General features: G+C 43.7%; 1 protein-coding gene across 3 annotated transcripts; it reads right to left on the minus strand.

The window, feature by feature from the left end:
- Nucleotides 1–1,037: 1,037 nt before the first annotated feature.
- LOC139066220 (oocyte zinc finger protein XlCOF6-like) lies at nucleotides 1,038–15,182 on the minus strand. 3 transcript variants are annotated; one of them, XM_070548492.1, is made up of 4 exons: nucleotides 14,865–15,182; nucleotides 14,606–14,768; nucleotides 14,390–14,474; nucleotides 1,038–3,816 (listed from the first exon to the last, which is right to left on the minus strand). In XM_070548492.1, exons 3-4 carry the CDS (start codon nucleotides 14,397–14,399, stop codon nucleotides 1,835–1,837), a joined length of 1,992 nt encoding a protein of 663 aa, XP_070404593.1. In that variant the 5' UTR covers nucleotides 14,400–14,474; nucleotides 14,606–14,768; nucleotides 14,865–15,182; the 3' UTR covers nucleotides 1,038–1,834. The 3 variants fall into 3 exon arrangements, 2 of the variants coding, with proteins under 2 accessions (XP_070404593.1, XP_070404592.1); XM_070548491.1 differs by having other exon boundaries at nucleotides 14,606–15,182; XR_011519167.1 differs by lacking the exon at nucleotides 1,038–3,816 and adding an exon at nucleotides 4,369–4,609 and having other exon boundaries at nucleotides 5,339–14,474; nucleotides 14,606–15,182.
- Nucleotides 15,183–15,622: the final 440 nt, after the last annotated feature.

Consider the following 15,622-nt stretch of genomic DNA (forward strand, 5'->3'; position numbering starts at 1 on the left):
GCTGTCCCCACCACAGAACACTGCTGCTGCTTTACGAGGTCCGTCACTGTTCATATTAAGTGATCTGAATCATCTCCCTCGTTGACTGTTTTCTGTCTACCAGGCCACGCCGCCCGGAACCGACCCCAGCGGGTCCCGATATCAAGTCCTTTAAATAAATGTTTTAAGCGTTCTCTGCTGTATGGCAGTTGTTGGATCCGGCTGATCGTTCCTAGGTCTGACCGTGACAATCAGCTCATGTTTTGGGATCACATATGAAAGTCGCTCCTGTCCGTGCGTGGTCATGTACCTCCACACAACTTATGTTACTGCAGAAGCATTTGTTATTCCAGTCCTGGCCCCAGAGGGTGGTGGGATCTGAGTGACATTGACCGTTTAAAGGGTCATCTTAGCACATACTGACATAAGAAAATGGTTTAAAACATGAAAAAGTTGCATTTGGCTTTAAATGATGTCATGGAGGTGGCTTCTCCCTTACCCCGACCTGTCTCTGATAATCTTTCTGGGAAGCCTGTGTCCTCTAAGCAGACTGGAATCAGACAATCTTCACATATCAGTGAAACACCTCCACACAGGAACAGGTGACCCCAGTGTTAGACCTGGCTCTAAGCCACAACAAACAAAAGGGGAAGACTCATGGGTGTCTAAGTAAATGTGTAGCTATATTTTGCACAACCGTGTCTCTCTCACTGAGCCTGCTGTTAGCTTACTCCACACCTGCCTCCAGCCAATGACCAGCTCCACCTGGAAACAATCAGGTTCTTAAGCCATACCACAAAGGGCTTTGGGGCGTAATGCCAGGATGACTCCACCATATTTATTTAGTCCTAATTTAAATCAGAAAGACAGAAATGTCTTCTTTTCTTTGATTGACAGCCTTCACTGCTGTTGCCTCAGTAAGGTTAACGTTTCTAAAAGACAGTTTCAAACACAAAACAAGAGTCTCTAAAAAAATGGGAAACACTCAATCTGCAAAATGTGTGAAAAATAAAGGAAATGCGTGATTGTTGTCTGTAGACAACTGAAGAGATCTGTAGTTAAATTTATATAACTTTATTTTTTATTCATCCAAAAGTACAAACCACTGGTAAGACATTTATTTCTACAGTATACAAACTATTTAACAGCATAGTACAGGTGCAATGCTCAACTCTCGCCACTGCAACACTCCAAAAGTGAAACCGTAGGACAGCACCTCATCACTGTGTTAAGATACTGTGACGCCTCTTGATGGAAACAGATTTAGTGAAACATTTACAGCTTGGTGGCAACAATATGTGGCTTCCAGGACAGGAAGAGGTGGCCCATGATCTATTTATTTATTTATTTTACTCTTTATTTAACCAGGAAGGTCTCTTTGGGATTAAAAACCTAATTTTCAAGGGAGTCCTAGCCAAGAGGCAGCAAAAGTTACAGTTACAAAGTTACAGTTACATGTTATGTACAAAATTACAGAAGGCAGTTACAACTCGGGGAATCCTCTCAAGGGTTCTTAGTCTGGTTTTACATGTAGTCAAGGAGATAACCTCGGTTAATTTCCAGTTTTCCTGCAGCCTGCTCCATGCAGAAGGAGCAGAGTGAACCAAAGCCCTTTAGCCCAGTTCGGTGGGAGCAAACGGCACACAGAGTTACAGCTGATCGTTTTTACGCAGTCTGTGAGAAATTACACTTCTCTGTGGGATTAATTTACAGATTTAGGTGGGTAGTAGGGTAAAGGACAACAACCAGGGGTGCAAGATTTGTATCTAGGAAAGCTTTTTAGTCAAGATTGGTGAGTCTGTGAATGCTAACTCAGCGTGATGTAGATCTCTGGGGAATTTCAAATCCTAGAGTTTCACTGTCTATTTTCAACATGTTTATCAGAAGCTAATGCAGGAGATACGTGTAGGAGGTTATTGCCATTGTCACCCTGCATGAAAAACTGTGACCATTTATTACCAGAAATAATCAATAAATATTGTTTTTTCAGTGAACCACACCTTTGTGGCTCCTGTTCATTGTGTCCTGTGTGGACTTTCATGTGATTATTTAAATATGTCTTATGGCTAAATTTTTGTCCACATCGCTCACAGGCAAAAGACTTCTGTCGTGTGTGGGCTATTATGTGTCTATTTAAAGTTCCCTTATGGCTAAATCTTTGACCACAGAGCTCACAGGCAAAAGGCTTCTGTCCTGTGTGAACTCTCATGTGATCATTTAAACTTGCTTTACGGCCAAATCTTTGCACGCAGAGTTCACAGGCAAAAGGTTTCTCTCCTGTGTGGATTCTTATGTGATTGTCTAAAGTTGCCTTTCGGCCAAATCTTTGACCACAGTGCTCACAGGCAAAAGGCTTCTGTCCTGTGTGGACTCTCATGTGATTGTTTAAAGTTTTCTTTCGGCCAAAGCGTTGACTACAGAGCTCACAGGTAAAAGGCTTGTGCCCTGTGTGGACTATTATGTGACTGTTTAAAGCAATCCTTTTGCTAAATCTTTGACCACAGAGCTCACAGGCAAAAGGCTTCTGTACTGTGTGAACTCTCATGTGATTGCTTAAAGAAATCTTTCTTCTAAATCTTTGACCACAGAGCTCACAGGCAAAAGGTTTCTCTCCTGTGTGGACTCTTATGTGTAGTTTCAAAGTTTCTTTACGGCTAAATCTTTTTCCACAGAGCTCACAGACAAAAGGCTTCTGTCCTGTGTGGACCATCATGTGACTGTTTAAATTTGACTTTTGGCTAAATCTTTGATCACAGAGCTCACAGGCGAAAGGCTTCTGTCCTGTGTGAACTCTCATGTGAATGTTTAAAGTGTTCTTACGGTCAAATCTTTGACCACAGAGCTCGCAGGCAAAAGGCTTCTGTCCTGTGTGGACTCTCATGTGACTGTTTAAATGTCCCTTGTGTGTGAATCTTTGACCACAGAGCTCACAGGCAAAAGGCTTCTGTCCTGTGTGAACTCTCATGTGATTGCTTAAAGTAACCTTTATCCTAAATCTTTGACCACAGAGCTCACAGACAAAAGGCTTCTGTCCTGTGTGGACCCTCATGTGACTGTTTAAATTTGACTTTTGTCTAAAGCTCTGACCACAGACCTCACAGACAAAAGCCTTCTGTCCTGTGTGGACTCTCATGTGACTGTTTAAATTTGAATTTACACTAAATTGTTTTCCACAGTCATCACAACTAAATGATTTTAGCTCTTTCTGGAACTTCCTGCATGAGTCTACATGTTGCTTCACTCTGACAAATTTCTTTTTAACCAAACAACTTGAAGACATTTTCGGTGAATGACCTGTCACTCTCGCATGTTTACTACACTCCGGACAGTTAAAGGATTTGTTGACAGTCCTAATATGTGACTCGGAAGGCCTGTTCTTAGTGCAGTCACAGTCTTCGTCTCCAGTTTCAGACCCAGAGTCTGACTGCTCAAATTCTACATTCACTTCATCATCCTCTTCATCATCTCCACTAACTTCAGTCTCTGAAGAATCAGATGTCTGTTCATGAAGGTTCAGATCAGCGTTCCTGCTACTCTCTGCTCCTCCACCAGTTTCTGCTGTCATCTGGTCAGCTGAGCTGCTGGTTGGAACATCTCTGTCTTCTATCTGCTGCTGATGAAGCTGTGAGATCAGAGGTTTCTCTTCATCATCCTCACTCTTTACAGTAACTACAGAGAATGGAAACCTGGCAGCATCAGTCTCCTCCTTCAGATGGAGCTGCTCTCCCTCCAGACTAGTCCAGAGTTCCTCCTGTTCCTCCTTTATGTGGAGGTGTTCTGGGTGCTGCTGGTCCTCATCAGGAGCTTCTTCTTTAACCAGCACTGCCTGTTTAACATCTGTAGGAAACACAAACACGATGTGAATGAATGATGAATGGAACTTCACATTCACACATATAACAGTAGTATTATTGCTTTAAGTTGGTGAGAACAGAACTGACTCAGAAAACAGGAAATTACATTTCAAACTGAATGACTTCTCACTGGTCAAGAGGTAGAGTGTCTGCCCTGTGACTGGGACACTGAGGTTCAAATCCCGGTAGGGTCGTGCCAAAGAGTTTAAAAATGGGACCCAGTGCCTACCTGCTTGACACGCTCCTTTAAGGGGTTGGATTGGTAAGCTTAAACCACCAAATATCTCCTGAGCTCAGCCAAAGCTGCAGCTCACCGCTCCCATGCGGATGGGTCAGATGCAGAGATGTAATTTCACCAGTGTGTGATGATTACTATGGGATAGGGCTGCAACTAACGATTATTTTCATAATCGATTAATCTGTCGATTATTTTTTCGATTAATCGATTAATCGGTTTGTTATTGTTTAGCTATTTAACCTATACAAGTGATGGATGCATTTCAGTTAAGAACAAAAAAACATAAGAGAATTGTGCAGTTGACTGCAATCTATTTTATTGCACATGAACACAGTCAGCAGTATAAAATGAGCTAAACAGTGCAAAATATCAGTCCAGAATAATTTTTAGCATTAGCTGGAAGCCTGCTCCTTCCACCATGGATAGTGGCCTCATGTCTTTTACCAGCATGTTTAGAATAGAGTTTGTAAGTGGTATGAATTGCTGGGGGGTGAGTGTCTTCTTCCCCATGTAGTTGTCCATCGTTGCTTGTTTTTTTCTGCATAAGAAACACAAATAGACTGAAATAAGTACACATATAAAATAAAGCAGCACACACACTACAACACTAAATCAATATTATATTATTTGAATTAATTAACAATATACAGTGATCATTTATTTTGAGGGTTACGTTCTACAAAATAGCCCACAACAGGAGATATTCAGAAAAAAAGTAAAACATTTTTACGATTAAAAAGCTCTAAGTAAGAAGCTCATGAGGTTTTTACTTTGAGTCGGGAGTGTTTAAATTAGCCAGAGAAATGTGAAAAATGTTTATTTTGTGTAATACTGTTTAAGAAACATGATAAAAATGTGTTGTGAGGCGTTTTACAGCGTTAGATAGTAAAACAGCCTTTTAATAGTAAAAAAATGACTTTTTCTGAATTTCTCCTGTATTTAAAAATTGAAAGTGTACAACTATGCCGCGTTATATTCACCTGGACACAGCTTGTCTGTATATTTTTCTCCGCGGAGTTGTCCTTTTTTGAATGAGGAACATAGTTATGGGTTTGTGCCGTTTTTCTCTTAACGAGAACATTCTTATAAACAGACGTGCTAAATTTGGCAAGCGCATGATACACAACACGGAGGAGATTCACGATGGCATCTAGTCAATCAGAAGTAGAACACCGCAGACTGACGCGGCAAAAAAACATGTTTAACATCCACTATAACGAACTCAGCTAAAACACTAAGTCCAGCTTGTTTATTTTCTGTTACTTACCGGGCTGGCTCTTCCAAATGACGGCTCACTTGACCGCGGTGCTCTTCCTCTGCTGCATCAGCCCCCACATGCTTTCGTCTCAAATGTGCTCCCATACTCGTGAGGTTTTTGTCCGGGGTTTCTCTTCAGTTTTGTCGCTTCTATTTTTCTTCCGTATTTCCTCTTGTTCCGCCATCTCTCACAGCAAGATGAGCGTCAGTAACGTGATACGTCATGAAAACCGAGGGCACCCATTGGCTCATTTCTTCTTCTACGGCTCCACTGGTAGATCAGTGGCTCATTATTGCCACACACTGGCGGCAAATTTAACAGCTTGTAAGCGATGTCAGATTGTGGTAAAAAATAGACTTTATGCGGTAAAATATGATTATTAAACAACTAATCGATGACTAAAAAAGTTGTTAACTATTTTAATAATCGATTATAATCGATTAAATCGATTAGTTGTTTCAGCTCTACTATGGGACTTTACCGCTGTGAGGTGAATTTACAAAGATTAAAATATTTAGGCTTTCTAGAATTATTTAGATTTTCTAACACACTGACAACATGAATCACTTAATTTAACAAATAATGCCATAAAAACTGATCAAAACTCCTCATTTGGGATAATCTGCACTTAAAAGTACAGCTATAGGCTATATCTTTAGGTGCAGGTTGGGGTTTAGGAGGCAGATGCAAAATAGCGTCACGAAGCAGCAGCAGACTGTGTTAATGTAATTTCTTTAGCTGTTTTGCCAACAAAAAAAACATAATTTCTTTAGGAAGTACATTACAAAACATGTTAATATTAAGGATATGTAACATTTTATAAGTGGTCACAATTAATAAACTGTCAATAAAATAGATAAGGTGTTTAACAAAATCTAATGTTCAATAAAACTATGAATTATCAATATTGTTGAATCTTTAATATTCGATTGACACTGGAAATGGTTAATTTGGGTAGTCAGAGAACCAACACTCATCAATAATTTGACAAAGAAGCAAAATATAGTTTATAAAAATCCACTTATTACTATATTTCAATGCCTAATGATTATACAGAATAACTGTAGATAAATGATTATTTAAGGTAATATCAACTGAGACAATAACCAAACTACTGAAAAATGATCTTGGATGTTATTAAGAGTCTGGGACTACAAGTATAATCGGGCTGAATTCAGTGATGTTTGACTAGTTATCAAATTAATCCTAACCCATCCAATGCCAATGTGTATAGCCTACGATACCAGTGGTGAGAATTAGGGTTCCTGGGAGATCCAGCTAGCTGAATCTTCTTCAACGGTAGTGGGTCCTTTTGAATCCGGCTCGGCTGGTCAGTAGGATACCCTGGCATAGAAGTCTACGTCTGCTGGAGGCTGATGAGTTGTTTAACGTAACGTAAGCAAGTCGTTTCCATGGTCTGAAATTCCAGACAACCCTTGGGGTCTGAAGAGGTTTATTCCGTCCCGTTGGACCCAAAAGCTGAGCGAGCAAGCGGCTCAGAACTGCCACATTTTTCCCGTAGCTAAGCTAATGACTAAGTTCTTGCTTTAATATACGGAGGGCTGCCATGACGCAACCATAAGATTGGGCATTTTCCGTGAGCGAGCATTCTATACTCATGAAGGCATTCTGTTGGCCAAAGGGCTTAATAAAAACCAAATCAACAGCTAACAGCATCGTTAATAGCTTAGCTTTGCAAAGATAAATGCTAGTGAATATCTTGATTCAAAAAGCTGTTAACCCAGGGGTGCCCAATCCTGGCCCTGGAGGGCCAGTATCCAGCAGGTTTTAGTTTTAACTCTGCTTCAACACACCTGATTTCAATCAGCAGGTGATTAGCAGGCTTCTGCAGAGCCTGGTGAGGTGCTGCACAGGTGATTCAACCACTGAATCAAGTGTGTTGGAGCAGAGAAACCACCAGAGAAACCTGGACTGATTGGCTGCACCTGGCGGTAAGGCGTTTCCTGTTTTCAGTGTTGCACTACATGTAGCTGTTTGGTGTTTGGTGCTCGCTAAAGCTGATTTAATTTCTCTGTACTTGGATATCTCTGAGTTATTGTAGCACAAAAGCACGCTAAAACACACATTTTCTGTTGTTCCACCTAGCTTTTAGGGAACCATTTGAGTTCGCACGCAGTTTATTTGGTGTTGAACAGTTTGCTCGTCCAGTTAGCTTAGCCTCAGCACGACTATGGCTACTTCTGTCTCTGCTTCTCCGTCTCCTATCTCTTGCTCTCTGTGTCAGATGTTTAGTTACTCCTCTGCCTCCTTTAGTGATAATGGTACGTGTAATAAATGTAGCATTTTTGTAGCTTTGGAGGCGAGGGTGTCGGAATTGGAGTCCCGGCTCTGCGCTGTTGAAAAACCCATAAACAGCCGTAGCTACTTAGCTAGCGCGGGGCTAACTAGCTCAGAACAACCACGTAGCGATCCTCCAGCAGAACCCGAGCAGCCGGGACCTCGGGCCGGCTGGGTGACGGTACGCAGGAAGAATAGAACCCAGCCCGTGGGCCACCACCAACCCGTCCACGTTTCTAATAGATTTTCCACGCTCAGTGACGCACCCACTGACAAGCCGACTCTGATCATTGGCAGCTCCATAGTCAGAAACGTGGCATTAGAGACTCCAGCAACCATAGTTAAATGTTTACCTGGGGCCAGAGCGGGCAACATTAAATCTTATCTGAAACTGCTGGCTAAGGATAAGCGTAAATACAGTAAGATTGTTATTCACGCTGGCGGTAACGACACCCGATTACGCTAATCGGAGGTCACTAAAATTAATGTTGCTTCCATATGTAAGTTTGCCAAAACAATGTCGGACTCCATAATTTTCTCTGGCCCCCTGCCCGATCGGACCAGTGACGACATGTTTAGCCGCATGCTGTCCTTCAACCGCTGGCTGTCTAGGTGGTGTCCTGAAAACAACGTGGGCTACATTGATAATTGGAAAACTTTTTGGGGAAAACCTGGTCTGATGCAGAGAGACGGCATCCATCCCTCTTTGGATGGAGCAGCTCTTCTTTCTAGGAACATGGCCAGTTTTATTAGTCCTCCATGACAACCCAGGGTCCAGACCAGGAAGCAGAGTCGTAGTTTAACACACCCCTCTGCAGCTTCTGTACTGTTACCCACCCACTACCCCATACAGACAGTGTCCTGCCCACGGCCAAAATCACACAGATTAAATATCAGGCTTAATAAAGCAAATCATGGAAATCTCATAAATATTAGAACAAATTCAACTGAGCAGAAAACTAGAAAAATTAAATGTGGGTTGTTGAACATTAGATCCATTTTTTCTAAGACTTAGTTAGTTAATGACTTGATTTGTGATAATCAGATCTCTTTGCTCTCTCTCACAGAATCCTGGCTGCAGCAAGAGGACTATGTTAGCTTAAACGAGTTGACTCCTTCAAATTATTTAAATCATCATATTGCTCGAAGTACAGTGCGAGGAGGAGGAGTAGCAACCATTTTTCATTCGGACTTATTAATCAGTCCCTTACCAATTAATAGCTACAGTTTGTTCGAACATCTTATTCTTAGTTTTCCTGTATCGGTTGTATCAGCCCTGCTATGCAGTCTTCTACCAGCAGGGGACTCTGAAAATTTACACAACACATGATATGGTTTACGAAACCAATTTTTAAACTGCCTATAAAACACAAAAAGGAAGTTTAAGTTGCTAAAATAACTAAATAAAATGATAATGGTTGTTACAAAGACTGTAATAATATATTAACAACGTTTACTTTTTATATTTTTCAAAGATTACAACAAGTTAAAAGTCATGAATTACAAGACCATCAAAAATGGTCTCATAAACCTATTGGTTTCATAATGCTGGTGTGTAACCTGGCAAATAGGTCTCGCAAACCATAAGCACACACACACACACACACACACACACACACACACACACACACACACACACACACACACACACACAGAGAGAGAGACACACACACACACACACACACACACACACACACACACACACACACACACACACACACACACACACACACACACACACACACACACACTAATATAAACAAATGTCTTTGATTCAGTCATGTTTTCACCTGGATCTAAACGTTCTAGATTCTTTCTAAGTTTTATTGCTGACGGTAAATCGTTCCAAACGTGAACATGGAGCCACACATCTGCCACAGCTGTCCAACCAGACTGTGTTCAGCTGCTAAAAAGATTAAGTAAAACCCCAAAATGGCCCATCTAAAATGCCAGAGTCTTACTAGAAAAGGATCGATAACATTGGTGTTTTCTGGATCCTGTATCCCAGCTGATGTGTATATTAATATTTATTGTATAACTTTCACTTATATATAAATAAGTATTTAGGTGGTATTAAGGTCACTCACATTTCTTGAAAGTGCACGTCTAAATAAATGCTCAGAACAAGTGTGTGGGCTCGTTAGGAAGCTACAGGACATGCTAATAATATTTGGGGATTTTTCGTCCCCTTAGTTTCAGGATCAACTTCATTCTGAACATACTAGCTGCTAGCATTAGCATTACCATTTTTAATTTTTTTTAATTTTTTCCGGTCGGTAACGAGATGGCGCCTGTGCTTGGCTTAGCCGCAGTCACCGGCCACTTTTAGAAACTTTTCTCCACTATCCTCCTCTTTTCCACCTTGCTCCTGTCTGCGATCCTCTTCAGTAGTGTCCCTGCTACCATCTCCTATGATGGCCAGACACTTTTGTCCTTCTGTTCGTTCACTATCGCCTAAGATGCACTGAGGATGTACCTCCCTGCTCTTTTAACTGAGTGGCGCACTGACCCGGAGCCAAACAATGATTCCAACCAGGGCGCCTCCAGCGAGTTTTATCTGGTCCCGAGAAAACGTCGGAGGAAAAGAGGTAAACGAGCAGGAATCCAGGTGAGAATAAGACTTCTCTTAAAGCGTGGTTTATCTAGTAAACATCGGCGTGATCTTCTAGCTTCTCTTCCCTTGTTTGGCGACTTGAGCGCCACTTCCGCATTCCCACCAGGCCGCGTTGCAGCCCGGTTTCTCCGTCCAAGTTTTTTAAGGTCGGCTTATCCTCATTCTTCAGTGGTTTCTCCGCCTGTTCCCTCCATAAGTGGTTTTTATAAACACCGTGGATCTAACCCTGCTAATTTACATCCACTAACTCCAGCTGTTTCTGTAGTTTCTGATTCCTCCACCTCACTCAGCATGGCTCTATTAAACACCCGCTCTGTTAACAATAAGACCTTCCTGCTCAATGATCTAATTCTCTCTAAAAATCTGGATTTTCTGTTTCTGACTGAAGTTTGGCAGCAAACATCTGATTATTCTGGTCTGATTGAACTCTGCCCGAGTGGTTATTCTTTTCTTAGCCAGCCCCGGGGTTCTGGTCGTCGTGGAGGCCTAGCTGTTGTTTTCAGAGACCATCTTCCATGTAGCTCCACAACCTCTGGTCACTTTGCTTCCTTTGAACTGCAGCTGATTAAAGTCGGGCGTAAGGACCCGTTCTACTGTGCTGTGGTCTATCGTCCACCTGGTCCAAACGGTTCTTTCCTTCAGGAATTTAGTGACTTTCTATCCTCCACTGTGAAGCTGTCCAGACTGGTGATTGTGGGTGACTTTAACATCCACGTTGATGATCCCTCCGATCTCTTTGCCATGAATTTCTCCAGCCTTATGGACTCCTTCAGCTTTACCCAGCATGTTTCTGGCCCCACACACACCAGGGGGCACACTCTAGACCTTGTTTTTACCCTGAGTCTAAATGCTGACAGTGTTTGTCCTGAGGACGGTTATATTTCAGATCACCATTGCATTTTCTTTAACTTGTCAGTTTCTGCGTCCCCGCCTCCTGCTCGCCGTATGGTTAGTTCTTGTTTTCTTAATGAGAGCACAGCTAGCAATTTTTCTGCTGCTTTTGATCCACCCTGTTCTTCTGATAACGACCCAGATTCCTTAACTTCTCAGTTTAACGAGCACTGCCTCTTCATTCTGGACAACATCTGTCCTGTCAGAACCAGATCAGTTCCTGCAGTGAACCCTACTCCCTGGTTTAATGACAGCCTTCGCAGCCTGAAGCGCCAATGCAGAAAATTTGAGAGTTTGTGGAAGAAAACCCATCTCCACGTCCATCTGCTGCACCTAAAGGATCTTCTGACATCCTTTAAATCTGCAGTCAGAGACACGAGTGTTTCCTATTTTTCCAACCTGCTGTCCCAGAGCAAAGGGAACCCCAAGGTGCTGTTTAACACCATCAGCAGCATCGTGTCTCCTGCCTCTCCTACAGCCTCCATCCACTCTGCTGCAGACTGTGAGAACTTTCTGTCTTTCTTTGTGGACAAAGTCAATAAGGTTAGATCTAGCATCTCTCCTTCAGCCTTATCGCCGCCTCTCCCGACTCCAACCAGGCCCATCATCCTAGATAGCTTTGCTCCTGTTTCTTTGCCTGAGTTAACCAAACTAGTTAACTCTATGAAGACCTCTGCATGCCCCCTCCACATCTTACCCTCATCTTTGTTTAAAAGTGCTTTTCAGTCCATCGGTCCCAGCGTGCTCTCTATAATTAATGCTTCTCTGGTCTCTGGTCAGGTCCCTGCTTACTTTAAGAACGCTGTAATCCACCCGCTTCTTAAAAAACCGAGTCTAGACCCCTCTCTCCATAGCAGCTTCAGACCCATCTCTAAACTTCCGTTCATCTCCAAGATCTTGGAAAAGGTTGTGGCTAAACAACTCACAGCTGCTCTTGATGAACATAACATCTATGATAGCTTCCAGTCAGGTTTTCGTAGAGCTCATTCTACTGAAACAGCTCTTCTTAGGGTCTCTAATGACCTTCTGACCCACAGTGATGCAGGGGACTGTTCTGTTCTGGTCCTGCTGGACCTGACTGCAGCCTTCGACACTGTTGACCATCACCTGCTACTGGAGAGGCTGAGAGACTGGGTAGGCCTATCAGGAACTGCTCTGGAGTGGTTCTCCTCTTATCTCTCTGAGCGCTTCTTTTCTGTGGCTCTCTCCAAGTTTAGGTCCTCCACCACCTCTCTTACCCATGGTGTCCCACAAGGTTCTGTGCTGGGGCCTCTACTCTTCCTCCTCTATCTGCTTCCTCTTCAGCACATCCTGAGCTCCTTCAAAGGAATGTCCTACCATCTTTATGCAGATGACATCCAACTGTACATCTGAGCGCTGTTGTGGCTGCTCTCGTGGACTGCCTGTACCTGTTTTGTCTACACGTGTGTGTTTTTAACCTTGGTCAGGTTGTGTTCGCGGAGTCAAGTTCCTATGCTCTGGGTCGCTGGAGCGCTGGCAATAAAGCTTATTCTGATTCTGATTCTTTAAGCCCTATGAGATGTCTAAGCTGCAGCTGTTACACTCCTGCTTAGACTCTATCAAAACCTGGATGGTGGGAGCTTTCTATAGGGCCTTACATGGACAAGCACCATCTTACATTTTAGGTGTGTTCTTGCTGTGTCTTTCTAAATCCATGCTTTCGTTCTTTTTTAAACACAGAAACAGTTTTGTTTACCTGTTTGTAGCTACAGTTTCGCCGACGGCTGCCGGCTTCTTCAGGCTGACGCTGTAGCTACAAACAGGTAAACAAAACTGTTTCTGTGTTTAAAAAAGAACGAAAGCATGGACCATCTTACATTGGTGATCTTCTTAGTCCCTACACCCCCAGCAGGTCCCTGAGGTCCAGTGATCAAAGCCTACTGGTTGTGCAGCACCAGGCTAAAGACCAACGGTGACAGATCATCTGCTGCTGTGGCCCCCAGACTCTGGACCTCTCTCCCCCTGAGCCTGAGATCAGTGGACTCAGTGGTCTCCTTTAAAAAGCAGCTGAAGACTCACTTGTTCAAGCTGGCTTTTGTATGACCTTCTTCACCTCTCTCTCTTTATTTTGCTCTCCCCACCTATTCCACCGTCCTCAGGATCCACTGATTTCCCTCTTTCCTGTTCACTCTCTCTCTTTCTTAACTTTTTTTAATCACAACTGTCTATTTTTGCTCATTTTAAATATATTTTTAACCATTTTCTAAATGCTTTTTTATATTTTTAATTTTTTTTGTCTTTGTGAAGCGCCTCACGATTTTTATCTTGAGAGGCGCTATAGAAATGATAATTTCTTCTGCTTCCTCTTAGCTGACCTGCTCGTGACGATTGGTTCTAAACTTTAGAGCAGTGTGCCTCAATAGGTGGCCTGTGGTCCGGAATTGGCCCGCGAACCTCCACTTTCAGGCCCTAAACCGCAATGCTTTCACGTTGCCGAGGCTGTGCGGTCTTGGGCTCTATTTAAATAATAACAGGAAGACCCCCGCCCGAGTCAGCTCCACAACACACGCTGCTCATCGGCTCAAGCCACGAGTTCGACTTTCACTTTCCAAGCTGCTCGTTCCTGAATCATTCCTCTGCAGTTTTTCAGATGGAAACAGGCGACGTGTTCTAAATTAGGCTCGGTGCACCTTGATTCTGAGTCGTGGATGAGGAAAATAGAACAGTTTGCATTTATTCTTCCTCCTTCCAGCACCACACACGTGAATAGTGACCAAAGAGACCATTTTACTGGTGAAAGTTTCCTATTTGGTACATTATGAGATCGGGTGTGACGTTGGTTAGGTGTTGTTCAGTTAGCCAATCAGTAAAGGTTCCTATATAAGGAACCCAGCAGGTTGCATCGTGTCACTGACTAGTGTCAGTCCTTACAGCAATCCTCCACGAGTCACTGGGGCTCGAGTGGACAGAGCACACACGCACACACACACACACACACACACGCCCCACCACACAGACGCACGCACGCACGCACGCGCACACACACGCACACACACACACACACACACACACACCAGTACCTGTGTCCATGCTGTCCAGAACACACACACACACACACACACACACACCAGTACCTGTGTCCATGCTGTCCAGAACACACACACACACACACACACACACACACACACACACACACACACACACACACACACACACACACACACACACACACACACACGCCCCACCACACAGACGCACGCACGCGCGCGCACACACACGCACACACACACCAGTACCTGTGTCCATGCTGATGAAGCAGTCCCAGCTGATGGATGATCCTGAAGTGGTAGCAGGTTTTCTTTAGCCGTGTTTAGCTAACAGCTGCAATAGAAACAAAGCAGGAGAGCTGATTAAGATGCTGCTTCAGAACAACGCAGGAGATTAAAGATCCAACGCTTTGGTTCTGATCAGCTGAGGACACATCCAGTCTGGAAAAGAGGACCTTTGCTCACCAGAGTTCACGGAGTAGAGCTAACCGCTTTTTCCTCCAGAGTCACATTCAGATTCGGGCCTTTTCCGTCGGAGAGTGTGAGCAGGATGGATGAGAGAGCGAGCAGCGATCCTGCATCATGACCAACTCAGATGAGCGAGTCTGATAGAGGGAACCTCTTCAATCTGATGAAAGCAGCAAAACGAGCGCGTTTCTCAGAGAGGCCAAAGGAACAGCAGCAGATCCAGAGGGCAGGAAGTCTAGAGAAAAGCTTTTCTCACCCATCACCTGCTTCTGGAGCTCCGATTGTCACGAAGACCGCAGAATAGCTTCTCTGCTTCTGGAAAGAACTCCACCAAGTTGTTGAGGAGGAGAAGAAAGTTTCCACAGCCTGGTGAGAAGATTTCTGCAGCAGCAGCAGTTAGTCGCTTTAGCTGATCAACTCTCCCAGAGACTGAAGTGAGGACATTTTTACTGCAGAGCCTCAAATCTTCTCCTCACACACCACAACAACAAGCTAGCTCTGCTAGCAGCTTCCGGTTTCTGCTGCTTCCGGTGGTCCGTGACCAGCGTAAAGGTGCACTAGCGCCACCTGCTGGACTAGAGGCTCACTGACCCTGATTGCTGGGTAAATTATATCTGCATAATCCTAAATGTTGACTTACTAACCTGAAATAAAACAGTTGTAGGCTTCCAGGTTTGTGAAAGTCTTGTGTTTGGGTTGCAGTGTGACATGAGGAAGACAGAACTCGGTAGTTTGTTGCTGATCGCTTCAGCACAGGGTCAGGTGACTGGAGTCAAAGAGACTGTGTCCATGACCTTCTCAGCAGAGCGTACAACACGCTGCAGCCTCTTCTTGTCCCTGATGGTGGCTCCAGCGTACCACACGCTGATGGAAGAGGTGAGGATGGACTCGATGACTGCGGTGTTGAACTGCCTCATCGACTGTACTGATAGGTTGAATTTCTTCAGCTGCCACAAGAAGTTCATCCTCTGCTGGGCCTTTTTATGATGGAGGTGATGGTGGGCTATGTGACGT

Source organism: Nothobranchius furzeri, chromosome 2 (genome assembly GCF_043380555.1).
Source record: "Nothobranchius furzeri strain GRZ-AD chromosome 2, NfurGRZ-RIMD1, whole genome shotgun sequence".
Lineage (NCBI taxonomy): Eukaryota > Metazoa > Chordata > Actinopteri > Cyprinodontiformes > Nothobranchiidae > Nothobranchius > Nothobranchius furzeri.